Below are 13,707 nucleotides of genomic sequence, written 5' to 3'. Positions count from 1 at the left end.
AAAAAAAAAGGGCAGCACATTTGTAATTTGTCATTTGAGAGGATGCAAACTCACCCCTAATCAATTAGTTATAGGGTGGGGGAATAAAAAAATGATCTTAGGATTCCATAGAGACATTTTACACCAGCCCTAACATTATGAATGGTGATGAAGGTCCTTGCTGGTAGTCTCACTCCCTTGCTAGTTGGGGGTGAGGGGTTCTCCTATGATGAGCCTAGAATAAAACTTCCATCTTTAACACATGCTACATTCACAGCTGATTGTGAGGTTTATATGGTGCAGCTACCATGATAATTATAATTATGCAATTAAAGGCTATTCATGGAGAAAGTCACATCATCACAACTTAGTCATTACTACAGATGCAACGTCTTTCTATTTATCTCTTCTATTTGGACACAACATTGTTAAGAGTTACAGAACTTAATTTTTTTTTGTCTTTTAGAATATGTTTTTGGCTATCATCAATGATACATATTCTGAAGTAAAAGAGGAGCTTTCAGGCCAGAAGAATGAGCTCCAATTTTCTGACATTCTGAAGCAGGTACCTATTAACAAGATCTGTTAATTGCCCAACTAAATGGTGTATAAGGAATGAATTCACTTTTGTCAGTTGTGCATTAATTTAATGAAATGTAATAGTTTAAAAGTGAATAAAGAATAAATAGCACTGAGCTACATTATTCGTTAGGCAATGCAAGCTAAACACACTTGAATGCACTTCTAGGCATCCTATTTCAAATGTGTAAAAAAACATCTTTACTATCGAAGTCAGTTACAACTAGATTTATGATTTTTATTCAGATGTCCGTCCTATGACAATATGGATACAGGTATGGGACTTGTTATCCAGAAATAATCAAACCCAATAAGATTGTTTTGCCGACAATATGGATTAATTATATTTTAGTTGGGATTAACAAGGTACTGTTTTGTTATTACAGAGAAAAAGGATTTTTAAATATTGGAATTATTTGAATAAAATGGAGTCTGTGGGAGATGGCTTTCCCATAATTTGGCGCTTTCCCCTAAATCTTGTAGCCAATAGTGAATAATATATGTGTCAGCTTTCACTCTGGGCTAAAAATGATCACTAAGTGGGCACCCCACCGAATCCTATGTAAGTGGCACAGAAAGGGCTTTGGTCAGGGTAGGACTGGAGCATTGGGAGACCACCGGGGGTGCAACAACAAGGGCCCTCCTACTGAGGGCTGGGGCCCACCAGTTTTTTTCCCGCTGGTCCAGTCTGACCCTGGCTTTGGTCACCATTATCTGAATAGAAAGCACCAGGGTCACTTTGTATGGAAACTATCCCCCAAAAATGTGCATTACCATGCAGGATGACCCCATCTTCATCACCATGACAAATAGCGGTGATCATAACCTCTATCTGTTATTTAGTCAAACATTTAAACTGTCTGTAGTTGTTTTCATTCAGAGTGACCCATGTGCTGGATGACTGTATTCTTATTCTGCATGATAGTAGACTGTGCTGCTTAATTGTATAAGAGCTTGCAGCACAGCTAACTGGTGTCTATAAAAGCACTGTCTGTATTTGGTTTTCTATAGCAGTATCGTTTGTGTCTTATGTTGCAACAGATTTACTGAGGTAATGCCCTGATAATACTTACAATACAATAACACTTATTTAGGATTTTAGGGGAATATTTATTAAAGGGTAAAAATAATGTTTGCTCTTTTTCACCCTTGGTGACCAGGAAGGGAGCAAAGAGCAAAATAAGAGCTTAGTTTCAGAGCACAAAGACCTGCAGTCGTTCTATGAATACAGAGTTACCTGCGTTTTTTTTTTTTTTTATAAAACATGCATTTAATTCAAGTCCTTATGTCTAGTTTGCTTGCATTTCTATTTTCTAGGGCTACAAGAAGACCTTACTGAAGCTTAAACTGAAAAAAGAAAGGATTTCTGATGTGCAAAAAGCTCTGCAAAATAGCACAAAGGATCTGAAATTTGAAGAGTTTAAGAACAGTTTACGAGAGTAAGTTTAATAAGGAAGGTAGTCTGTCTAAATGCTACAGGTTGTATGGGTTACAGTAAGAGCATAAGAGTCACACTGGTTCCTTGATTTGTTATTTTATTTATTGCATTAATATACAGTACATTCTTCCTCCCAGGGGCCCTCTGATTAGGGGGTCCAAAACTACTTTAAAGGGGTGGTTCACCTTAAAGTTAACTTTTAGTATGTTATGGAATGGCCAGTTCTAAGCAAGTTTTCAATTGGACTTCATTATTTTTGTTTTGTTTTTAAAGTACAGGCATGGGATCCCTTATCAGGAAACCCGTTATTCAGAAAGAATAATAGCTTGTAGTTAACAGTAGCTTGTAGTTGATCCAATCTAAGATATAATTAATCCTTATTGGAAGAAAAACCAGCCTATTGGGTTTATTGGGCCTATATGTTTAATTAACTCCATCTAAAAACAAATGTTCTGTAATGCTACACAATTGTTATTGCTACTTTTTATTACTCATCTTTCTATTCCGGCCTTCTTCTATTCATTTCCAGTCTCTTATTCAAATCAATGCATGGCTGCTAGGGTAATTAGGACCCTAGCAACCAGATTGCTGAAATTGGAAACTGGAGAGCTGCTGAATAAAAAGCTAAATAACTCAAAAACCACAAATAAAAAAAAAATGAAAACCAATTGCAAATTGTCTAAGAATATCACACTCTACATCATACTAAAAGTTAATTTAAAGGTGAGCAACCCCTTTAAATCATTATTGCAAAGAAGGATATAAAAGGTATTTTGTTCTACAGGATGGGCCACGATGACAATGACATTTCTGCAGCATTTGCCAACTTTGACCAGGATGGTAATAGGATTCTTGATGAGGAGGAACAGAAGAGAATGAAACAAATCTTGGAGGAAAGAAGGGTGAGAGCACATAGTGTAAAGACTACATTCCAGTATACAAAAATGTTTGTAATATATTTCATTACAAAATGTCAAATGTCAAATGTTTCATTACAAAATTACAAAAAATTTTCCCACAAAGTTGTCCACATTGTTAAATTGTGCCACACCCAGTTCTCATGAGGGGCTCAAACACATAAGGTGGCCATACACGGGCCGATTACAACTGCCGACAGACCGTGTCGGCAGCTTATTGGCAAGTGTATGGGGGCCCCCCGACGGGCTTCACCGATCGAGATCTGGCCGAAAGTCGGCCAGATCTCGATCGGATGGGACAAAAAATCCCGTCGGATCGCGGCTGAATCTCTTCGTTGATGCGGTCCCGCGATCCAACCGCCTGTTGTCGCCAAACGAGCGGATCTCTCCATGTATGGCCACCTATACTCATGCAATTTCCTTGTGAGCAACTTCGAGTGACTTCGGAAAACGAAGAGCTCCGAGTAGGGACGGGCGAATTTGACCCGTATTGTTTTGCCAAAAATTCGCCGAAGCGCGTCTTTTTTTTTTTGACGCACGCCGCCATACAAGTCTATGGGCATCCCGTCCCTAGCTCCGAGTGCCATCCTGCCGGCGATTTACATTCTAGCCGACGGGAGGCAGTTCAGGGAGATTAGTCGCCCCGAAGAAGAGGAGATTTGTCGTCGGGCCACTAATTTCCCCGAATTGCAGCGTGTCTCTGCCCTTAAAGAAAAAATTGCATGTAGGCTTACAAAAAGTCCTTTGCTACATCTGCTGTTCCTCACATACAGTTATGTGTACCTCTGTAGGTGGCTCTAAATGCTGAAATTGAGACCCTGGGAAGATCCTACAGGAACAAGAGACAGGAGGAAGAAGTCAATTTAGATGATATAAAGAATGACATTTCTTCTAAAGGGAGCTGGGTATCACAAGATGAGTTTGAAATGTAAGTGACCATGAATGGAAGCAGATGTTAAAGCACAGATAGCAGAACTATAATGCACCTTATAACGGGCCAGTAACACCAATATCATTGAAAAGGCTCCATTTGTATATATTCCAATTTGTCTACAATCTTTGTAAGAGAAGCAGCCTATACAAAACTGTCATGGAGACATCCCTGATGCCATAATCACCTATCACATATATCAATAGGGTTACCAATCATGTAACTAGTGAACCTTCCATATAGGGGTTATTTACTAATTATCTCATTATTTTAATTAAAAAAAAAAAAGCCCGACCAAACTCCAATCCTCGATTTTGCCTCATGTATCATTAAAATAACTCAAATTAATTGAATCGGGAAAAAACTCGATAAAATCAAACAAATCGTACTATTTCTTAAGACTTTTTTTTCTGAATCGCTTAATTTTGTTCTGAAAAAACTAAAATTTTATGGATTGTCAGGCTAAACCCAGTGCAAACCACAATATCTTCACATTGGGCTAGGGACATCTGCCATTGACTTATACATGAGCTCGACAGGTTTGAGATGGTGGATTTCAGATTTGGGTTTTTTTCAGCCTTGGCGTATAATAAATCTTGAAAATTTTTTAGTTTTTTTCCATGAAAAATTGGAGTTTTAGTAAATAACCCCCTTAATCTTTACAGGCACATGTGGATGCTGTGCAAAGACCATAACAACTAGGGTTCCATTTACATGTATTTATCAGTAGTGTCGCCCCATATCACACAACCATTGAGCCTCCTCCTAGAAAAGTTATAATGGTGCCTGCAAATACACTATTTAACATATGTAGAATGCACACACACACATTATATTTCAATGGATACCAAGACTTTCTGTTTGTTCTTTTATTAAATGCTTAGATATTCCAGTCCTCAGCAAACATTTTGTGCAATTATCATGGTGGTGTCAAGTGCAAAAATAAAACCATATAACATATTTTCTTATGTATGACTGTGTCCTAGATTTTTAAAGCGGTTACAACAACTTGAATTCTCCATCAGTGGAATCATGAGAAAAATTGAGTCCGTAGAGATGAAATTAGAGTCGATGGAAACAAACCGAATGAAGCAGACGAACATTGCGGACAGCAAACAGAACAACATAGTGAAAGTAAATATCTGAATTATGTTTCCGTTTGATACACTGAATTGCAACAGAACGAGTTCTCAACTTGATATAATAATGTTATATGATTTTACTTACACTATATGGCTAAAACAATGTGGAAATCTGTCTGCCCAACATCTCATTGCAAAATCAATAGAATTAATAAGAGGCTGGGTCTCCATTTGCTGATAAAACAATCTTTATCCACTACTCTTCTAGGAAGGCTTTCTACTAGATAATGGTACATTGTTAGTGGAATTTGCTTCCATTACTACATTAGAGGCTGAGCACCGATGTTGGCCAACTAGGCTTAGCTTGCATTGGCTTTCCAATTAATGAGCCTATGATTAAGTGTTTGTAACACGAAACACAATAAATCTTTTCTACTTGATTTTTTACAATTTGTTGGAAGCTTGCCTTTATTTGAGTGCCTGCCACCAGATTCATTTACGGTTTTCCAATTAATCCCACAAGTGTTCAGTTGGGTTAAGGTCAGGGCTCTGTCCATGCCAGTCAAATCCTGCCAGTGTTCTTTGGGCCAACCTCCGTAGATTCCCCTACACTGCAAGTCACATCAACTCCCCACCATTGACTGCTACCCAGCTACCACCCTCGGTAGACAAGGCACCCTCTCTTTCAGAGCTACAGGATTGGTGGCAGGTAGCAGGTGGGAGGGCAGAAGTAGGACTATCCCAGAGGGACCAAGCAGGACCAGGGCCAACCAGGATTTTATATGTTACACTAATGGACCAGCCTGACCCTGACTTTTCTACTGCCATCTTTTGCAAACTAGTTGTATATGAAACATTGTGCATGAGGTTATTATCCTTCTGAAACAAGAAGACCTTTCCAGTGGCGTAACTACTGGGGGAGCAGGGGGTGCGATTGGGCCAGGGCCCGCACCCCCTCAGGGCCCCCCGGCAGTTTGCACCACTGTTCTAATGTGGCTGTTTCTGGCCGTACAGAGGGGGGCGGGGCCCGGCTGCACGTCCCGTGCCAGGGCCCGCCCTCCTCTAGTTACGGCTCTGGACCTTTCCCAAACTGTTTGCATAAAGTAGAAAGCGCAGTATTGTCAAGAATGTAATTGTATGATACAGTGGTACATGTGCTGGCAATGATGGTTTGGCTTCAATAACTAATGTTACATTCTTTTGGCCATATAGTAAGAAAGTGCATTTTGTTTACAAGTACATCACACATAACTAAAACATTCAATGTCAATTAAGAGAAAAAGGTGACCGCATGTAGATGAATACTGTTGGTTCTCATAGAATGTTCCCCCTAAGCTATGTGCTCCTCTCTGTGAAATTGAATTGTGCTCACAAATGCACACATTTTGACATATAAACATGAAAACATTTAACCAATAATTAGATTGTTAACCCCTCAGCTTTGAATCTATGATGCCTTCATAAACAGAAACATGCCAGAGTATGGGGATGCTATAAAGATTATTGATGTTTTCTACCTTTAGACAAATAAATATTTTGTAATCATGTCATGCTGTGAAGGTTATTGCGTTCAGTCTGTTACTGTACTTAAATGTTTTAAACAGAACAGTAAACCATTTGAAATGCAAACATCATAACATTCATCTCCATTCTGTTTTGTTCAAAGGAGAAACAGTTTAGCCAAGAAGAAATTCTGCATCGCAATCTAGGGCAGCTTGTAAAGGAAGAAAAAGAAGGTTGGGAGTCAGAATTTAAACCCAGGAATGTGATAGATCCCACAGTCAGAAACAGCAGCCTCTATGCCAACATGACCGGCTCCCAGAATTCCTTGAATCTTCCATAAAGTCAGGGAAAGTGTTTAACCATGTGTCGTGTACCTGTCACCATTCTGCTAAATAATGAATAGCTCAAAGGACTGCAGTTAGGAGAAGTGAATCGTTGTTATTATTGTTGCAGTTTCACTTTGTAGTTATTGAATTGCCTATGAATGGTAATTGTAGTAGTTTTCCTGCAGTAGGTTTCCTGCAAACAGCCTTTTGGTTTGAAACACATTTCTTACCTTCCTTCATATCCATGGGACCTGCTTCTCTTAGTTATGAGAGGATTGTGTGTACTTTTTACTGCCATTGTCGCATTTAAGCTTCTCAAAGTTTTAGCAAATACTGTTAGGAGCCGAGTACTATTTATCATCAATCAATGTGTTAAAGCTCAGGGTCCCAAACTGTAGGGGCTCAAACAGTTTATGGGGGATGGTCCAGCCAATTACTGTGAGATTAGGCAGTTGATGCTCATTTACAAACCTAGATATTGTTGAAACTATAGCAGGATATGAATATTCCAGTAATGTTGGAATAAGGCAAGCGGGATAAAAATCATACATACTCGGGTGTGGTTTGTCCAAACGCTTATTTTAATACACAATTCTTTTTGCTCCTCTTGGCTGAAGACTCATTAGCCTGTGCCACTGGGCCCCCACCACACACGATCAGTTCCTACCCAGTTGGCCACTAGAACTACAACTATATTCCTGTATATTTTCTGTAGCCCAAGATGCATGATATTTAAAAACACAAAAAATACAGATTCCCCACATTCAATTTTGTTCAGTTTTGGTGATGTATTAAAACCTAGGTATGGACCCTTTTATCAAGAATTTTTGGGACCTGTTTTCCAAATAATGGATCTTTCTGTAATGTCGATCACAATACTTTAAAGTGGCTAAAACATCTAAACAATTAATAAACCCAACTTCTTTCTTTTCCTAAAATTTTGCTGCTCTCAGCTGCATAGCTACATTGTAGAGAGGCCTTTTACCTAACTATAGAACACTTACCTGTTCACTTATTAAGACTATATACCCACGGGCATCTCTTCATGTATTTTCATGCTGCTAAATATGTGTAGTGAACGTGAGGCCTGTAAGTCAAATAAGTGGTTATACAGTATTTAAGGTGACGTGATCAAAATCCCAAGAGCACAACAAAATTTGTGGATACATATTGGAGTTTGAAACTAGCAGGGCCAGTTTTCACTATTTGCTTACATGGTTTTACTAATAAAACACAGAAAGACATTTTCCAAGACACTCACCAAGTAAGGAAATTGTTGTTATTGTAGTTATTTCATGCAAAAGGTTCCTAGAGACAGCAAGATTTATAAGCTTCAAGTTTGGTCAGTTCGACTGCTGCCTGCTACAAAAGGAAATAACTTTCATAAGAAAGGGGGTAACGTTCACCTGCAGTCTCTAGTCCCTACTGCCCTACCGTACAAGAAAATAGTCACAGTAAAAAACTAATTTTACATTCATATTTTTTCTATTTGAAGTTTCAAGATTTGTCAATTAATAAAAAAAATATCTGATTTTGGCAACTAAAACCTTGGCGAGGTTCTATGGAAAGCACTAGGAGGTGGTTTTTCAACATTCAAGCTATTTAATTTTTTTTAATTTTTTTTAACACTTTATCACTACCAGTGCTGTAATTGGGGAGGGATGCACAGGGATGCCATCCCTTCACTTCTTTATTTCTGTCAAAAAGAACCCCCTCAGAGGGGATGCAAGAGTTTTGAATCCGGGAACTTTCTTTTGCTCCTCTCCACTTCTGCATGCAAATAAAATATAATTAAATGTATAGTGGATAAAAGGAGAGAAATAGAGAAGCGTTAAAGAGATAAAGAAGGTGAAGGCATCAGAGAGGGTTATAGAGAAAAGGAGAGAAGAAGAAAACAGGGGAAACAAAGAGAAAATGAAGGTATTAAACAGCAGCAGATTATGGAATAGTGAGATAATGATATATATGAAGTAATATTTGGTAATATGGAATATGATGGGGTTGTTTTGACACAATACACAGGCAAGGAGCTGTGTTTGCAAAAGCTGGACTGACAGCCAAGAAATCACATGCACAATTTTCATTTTGGGGTTCCTACAGGTCATATACTTAGGTAAAGGAAATAGCAAAATGGAAATAGCAAAATGGCTTTGCTTTAAAGTGGGTTAAACCAGAAAGTATTGGTGAGTGAGGCTTATTATAACAATGGATGTGGCTTATGGTTGTGGGAGGGGCTTGTATTAGCATGCTGTGCTACGCTCGCCACACAGAGCATCTCTCCACTTTTTTCACTCCAATTCAAGCACTGATCACTCCTGGTCAAAACTTTAGGTTCAGGAGTATCTTTAACACCCAACTACTTATTACTTACTCTTTCTCTGTATATATACTGTATATACCATAGTCTCCAATCAGTAAGTACCTGGGTGCCAAGTTAAAGTTAAACAATATCACAGAAGAAGTCCAGCACTCGTAGAATTTTAAAAATCAATAGATACTCTTTTTTGGATCTTGTATCTATTGATTTTCATAAAATTCTGGAAGTGCTGGACTTCTTCTGTATATATATCTATATATATATATCTATATATATATATATATATATATATATATATATATATATATATATATATATATACTGTATATATACGCTATATGTGGCACTACAGGTATAGGATCCGAATTATGGGATGGCCATCTCCCATAGACTCCATTTTAAGCATATTCTTATAATTTTTAAAAGTGATTTCATGTTTCTCTGTAAAATTCAAACAGCACCTTGTACTTGTTGGTAACTAAGCTGCATAAATCCATATTGATGGAAAAACAATCCTATTGGTTTTTTTTAATGTTTAAATTATTTTTAGCAGACTTAAGGTATGGTGATCCAAATTCCAGAATTCTGGAAAAAAACAGGTCCTAAGCATCTGGATAACAGATCATATACCTATATTACTTTTCACAGGTCACATACCTCTGACTTATTGTTTACAAATTAGATTTTGACAATCACCATTTTTGATCCAGGGTGAAGTTGCAAAGTGGAGCCAGTGTCGGACTGGGATCACAGGGGCCCACCAAAAAACCTTAGGCCATAGGCCTGCTTTCTACATTATTTTTTCTCTTATCCGTATTCGGCTTCCTTATTTTCATAATAAATTCTGCCCTAGAGGGACCGGTATGTCTAGAGAGTTGAGTCGGGGAGCAGGACTCCATGAATGAGGGCAGCTAGAGACAGGTTACTAATTTTAATAATACTCTCTAGGAGAGTAAGATAGGTAGGTTAAACAGCATGAGCAGCCTGTGCTCCATCCAGGATCTGTAGAAGGGAGTAGCTTCCCAGGCTATACGATTGCTTACAGTAAAGGGACAGCAGTGAATAGGGTGTCAGGTTTAGATAGCTCTACTTGATTACTCCACTGTGTGGGATCTGGACCTCTATTGAGGTATTTCTGCCTAGAGGGTTGTACAGTTCCACTATGTTGCCTCTGGTGGAGTTACTGATCCTCTATTGCTTATAAATCGTTGCCTCTTTGCTTTTGAAGTAACCCTCTAGATCATTTGTCTCGAACAAATAAACTGTGTCTGTTCTGTTTTACTGCAAGAACCTCCTGGTGTCCTTTCTTTTACCTTTTTATGCATAGTAGCCTATTCATCCCCGTGTAGACCCATGTCACACTAAAAAACCCGAAATTGCTTCTCACCCACTAGACCGGAGATCCCCAACCTTTTTTTACCCGTGTGCCACATTTAAATGTAAAAAGGGCTGGGTAGCAACAAAAGCCTGAACAATGGTTCTGGGGATGCCAAATAAATCCCTTCAGGGCTCTTCCCCAAACTATTACTTCTTGTTGGGATAACAGGCTGTCCATGCTCGCTAGCCCTTTCTACCTTTCACTCTTGGAGCAAACTCACTTGCCCCATCTATGTGCTAGCTAGCTCTACGGCACCAACCTCCCACAAGAGTCTGCTGCTGCTTTTTAGATGTTATAGACCAAAGAAGAAGTACCTCAGCAAGGCACTGTCTTATAAGCTCCCATATAGACTTATTGCCACCTGCTGGCCAAACTTGTAAAATGCCAACTATTTACATTAAAAAAATAAACTATTTTTACCCCTTAACATATCCATTTAACTTGTGATCTTCCACCCAGGGGCGTAACTAAAGAGGAAGCAGACCCTGCGTCTGCAGGGGGCCCCAGGAGGTACAGGGGGCCCCATGAGGCTCTCATTGATGAGCAATTTGAACATATATTGGTAAAACAGGACAAACACTGGATATGTTGGGGGCCCTAAAATTAATTTGCTGTGGGGCCCAGCAACATCTAGTTACGCCACTGCTTCCACCAGCCAGTTTTCTAGCAATCGCTTGCAGCAGAATGAAATAAATTTATTCTTATCTGTCTTAGAATTACAGTTCCACCCCAAGGGCTTTTTCTATATGTTTTTGAAAGCAACAGAAACAGATTTAATATATATATTACAGCTTGCTGCTTGTCATAATTTTACTAAACCATATAAAACGGAGTCAGATAGCACAGCTGCAAGAGAAAGGGAAATGTGTTCATCTGCAAGTATAGTGAGCAAAAAGCAATCACCATGTTTTTTCCTCAATGCAGCAGCCAAGCGCAACTATATTGAAGAGCAAGGAGAACATTTTGAAACAAGTACCTTTAAAGAAAGCGGTGTTACATGTAACTGACTTGGGGGGAAATTGTGCGGACCACAACTGCACTTATATAACCTCTTATCACTGGGTATATAATTAGATTTGCAAGGGTATGCAAGAGCAAACAATATAAACAATTAGTCACCATGCTGAATAGGGTGGCTTGTTGTCCTGACTGTTAATAATGCAATAAATATATTTCTTTATTTAGAATATAATACAATAATCCATTAGTCAAGCAAATCAGACACAGCCCCCTACAGATCAGGGGGCAACTGCAAACTGACCAATATCAGAGTTATTTGAGTCTTCTCAAAACAGATGGTACATGAGCTAGACAGAAATCAGGCTGGAACCAAATAAGTGAATAAAACTCAGACACTTAGGAACATATAAAACTAAAAGGTTATCAGTCTGAAAGTTTCCAAATTAAGGAGAAACTGGAGAAGCTGTTAACAGTTGGTTTGGATTTAACTCATTCAGTAAACATAAGGATGTTTTCAATGCAGTGACCCTGATCCTTTCAAGACAGGAACATTATCTTTATTATATTAAAAATATTTATTTTGTAATAACTAATGCTTAAAAAGTAGAGAAAACATCAATACTAAACCAAGTATTAGGTGATAAAGCAGGCACACTTATTTTGCTAACTATGGCTTATCACTGTGGGGGTTTAGTTCTCCTTTAAAGCTGCCACCCTAGGCATGGGACCTCGGGTGCCTATATTTAAATACATCCCTGTTACAGAGAACCTTCAAATAAGGACTGCATCAATGTGCCAATACAGCCTTGTCCAATGAGATTCTTAAACATGCCAGTTGATATATGGCCAATTTTCAGCCCAATCGGTCCAGCAGACTCATTGATGGGCTCCATATACTGATCAATAAGCGACCAACTTGGTTGGGTGGGGGGGACTAATTTGGCAACATTTATTGGACCGTGTATGGGCACCTTATAAGCATGGTATAATGATCACCATTTAGTCATCATGTCAATGATTTAGTGAGCGATAAATTCACTGAATTATTACCCAGCACTTACCTGTAATTTTTTTTTATACCAGAATGATCTATATATTCAGTTTAAATTCTGAGACCAGGAAGGAAACAAAATAAAACAATTGCGTAATGGATCTATTATTATGGCTTAAATCAATATATTTACTCATCATTATGTTTAGATCAAGGACATAGGAGATAACTGCAAGACTTTCAGTTACACCAAATGTCCAGCTTGTACTTAAAATCTCTTTGATGTTATTTTATCTTGACAGGGATTAGTCCATATTGTCACTCATTGGGATCAGTTTGTAATTTTCCTCTTGATTTCAAAAATAATTGCAATGGTTTGCAGTTGTTTGTAAACTGAATAGCAATTAAGTGCAATATCTGCACTGCTGGTTCTGACTACTGAAATATTGTAGCAGAAGTCAGCCAAGACTTTGTTTCCTACAGAGCCCTGTATGTTCCTTCACAGGCGTCTGCAATATTATCTCAATAGTCATAACCAGCAGTGCACAGAAGAGCAAGGGACGGATGAAGACTGGTTTCAAGGACAATTACATTAGCAAATAATATCCACCTTTGGAGGCACAGATCTCTGCTGCCTTTAATTTTTTCTAGATTTTAAAGTCTTTTCTTTTCAGCAGGCAAAATTATTTTTGGATTAACGCTCGCTTTAATTATTAGCATTAACACTTTCACTGCCAGCAAAGTACAGTAGAACTTTGACTTAACGTCCCCAGATTTTACGGGCTCCCAGAATCAATGTTTTTTCACAGTTCCATTTTTTTCCCAGATTTTACATTTTCCCGCAATTTACGTTGGCCCCTAGGAAATATAAAATCAGGGTTCTACTGTATCTATGTTGCTGGCATAAAGGTTACCAGCAGCATTAATTCTGTGGGGAAAAAGTCTAAATTTGGCATATTTTTACATCTTCTCACCAGGGGAAACGTGGCCAGTGTGAATTTGTGAATATCACCAATTTATTAATGGACTGCCATTATAAAAATAGAGCAGCATCTCAATATCTACGTCAGTGCTGTCCAACATCTGTGTTACAGAGAGCCGATATTGGTCAGTGTTGACAACTTCCCCTACTTAAACCACACCCACAGTAAACCACACCCATGTTACCATAACACGCCAAGAAACCAAATGGTTGGTGGTCACTGCAGGGATACTGTATGTGAAAACTTTAAGTCATGTTAAAACATACCCTTAAATCAAAATGCCTCATCCTCCCCTGTGGATAAGACAACACCCCCCCAGCACA

The 13,707-nt window shown here is 38.5% G+C and overlaps 1 protein-coding gene across 1 annotated transcript in view; it reads left to right on the top strand.

Annotated features, from left to right (window-relative positions):
- pkd2l1.L (polycystic kidney disease 2-like 1 L homeolog) overlaps positions 1-8,009 on the top strand; it is a 30,681-nt gene extending 22,672 nt beyond the window's left edge. The window contains exons 10-15 of the mRNA XM_018225341.2: positions 446-544; positions 1,876-1,997; positions 2,781-2,898; positions 3,705-3,841; positions 4,831-4,978; positions 6,593-8,009. Of these exons, the coding sequence (XP_018080830.1) occupies positions 446-544; positions 1,876-1,997; positions 2,781-2,898; positions 3,705-3,841; positions 4,831-4,978; positions 6,593-6,769 (801 nt within the window). The 3' untranslated portion in view covers positions 6,770-8,009. The remainder of the gene's footprint in view (positions 1-445; positions 545-1,875; positions 1,998-2,780; positions 2,899-3,704; positions 3,842-4,830; positions 4,979-6,592) is intronic.
- The last annotated feature ends 5,698 nt before the right edge of the window (positions 8,010-13,707 follow it).

Source organism: Xenopus laevis, chromosome 7L (genome assembly GCF_017654675.1).
Source record: "Xenopus laevis strain J_2021 chromosome 7L, Xenopus_laevis_v10.1, whole genome shotgun sequence".
In the NCBI taxonomy this organism is placed as follows: Eukaryota; Metazoa; Chordata; class Amphibia; order Anura; family Pipidae; genus Xenopus; species Xenopus laevis.
The sequence above is the reverse complement of the archived record's forward strand: the minus strand, read 5'-3'. Positions and strand labels throughout refer to the sequence as shown.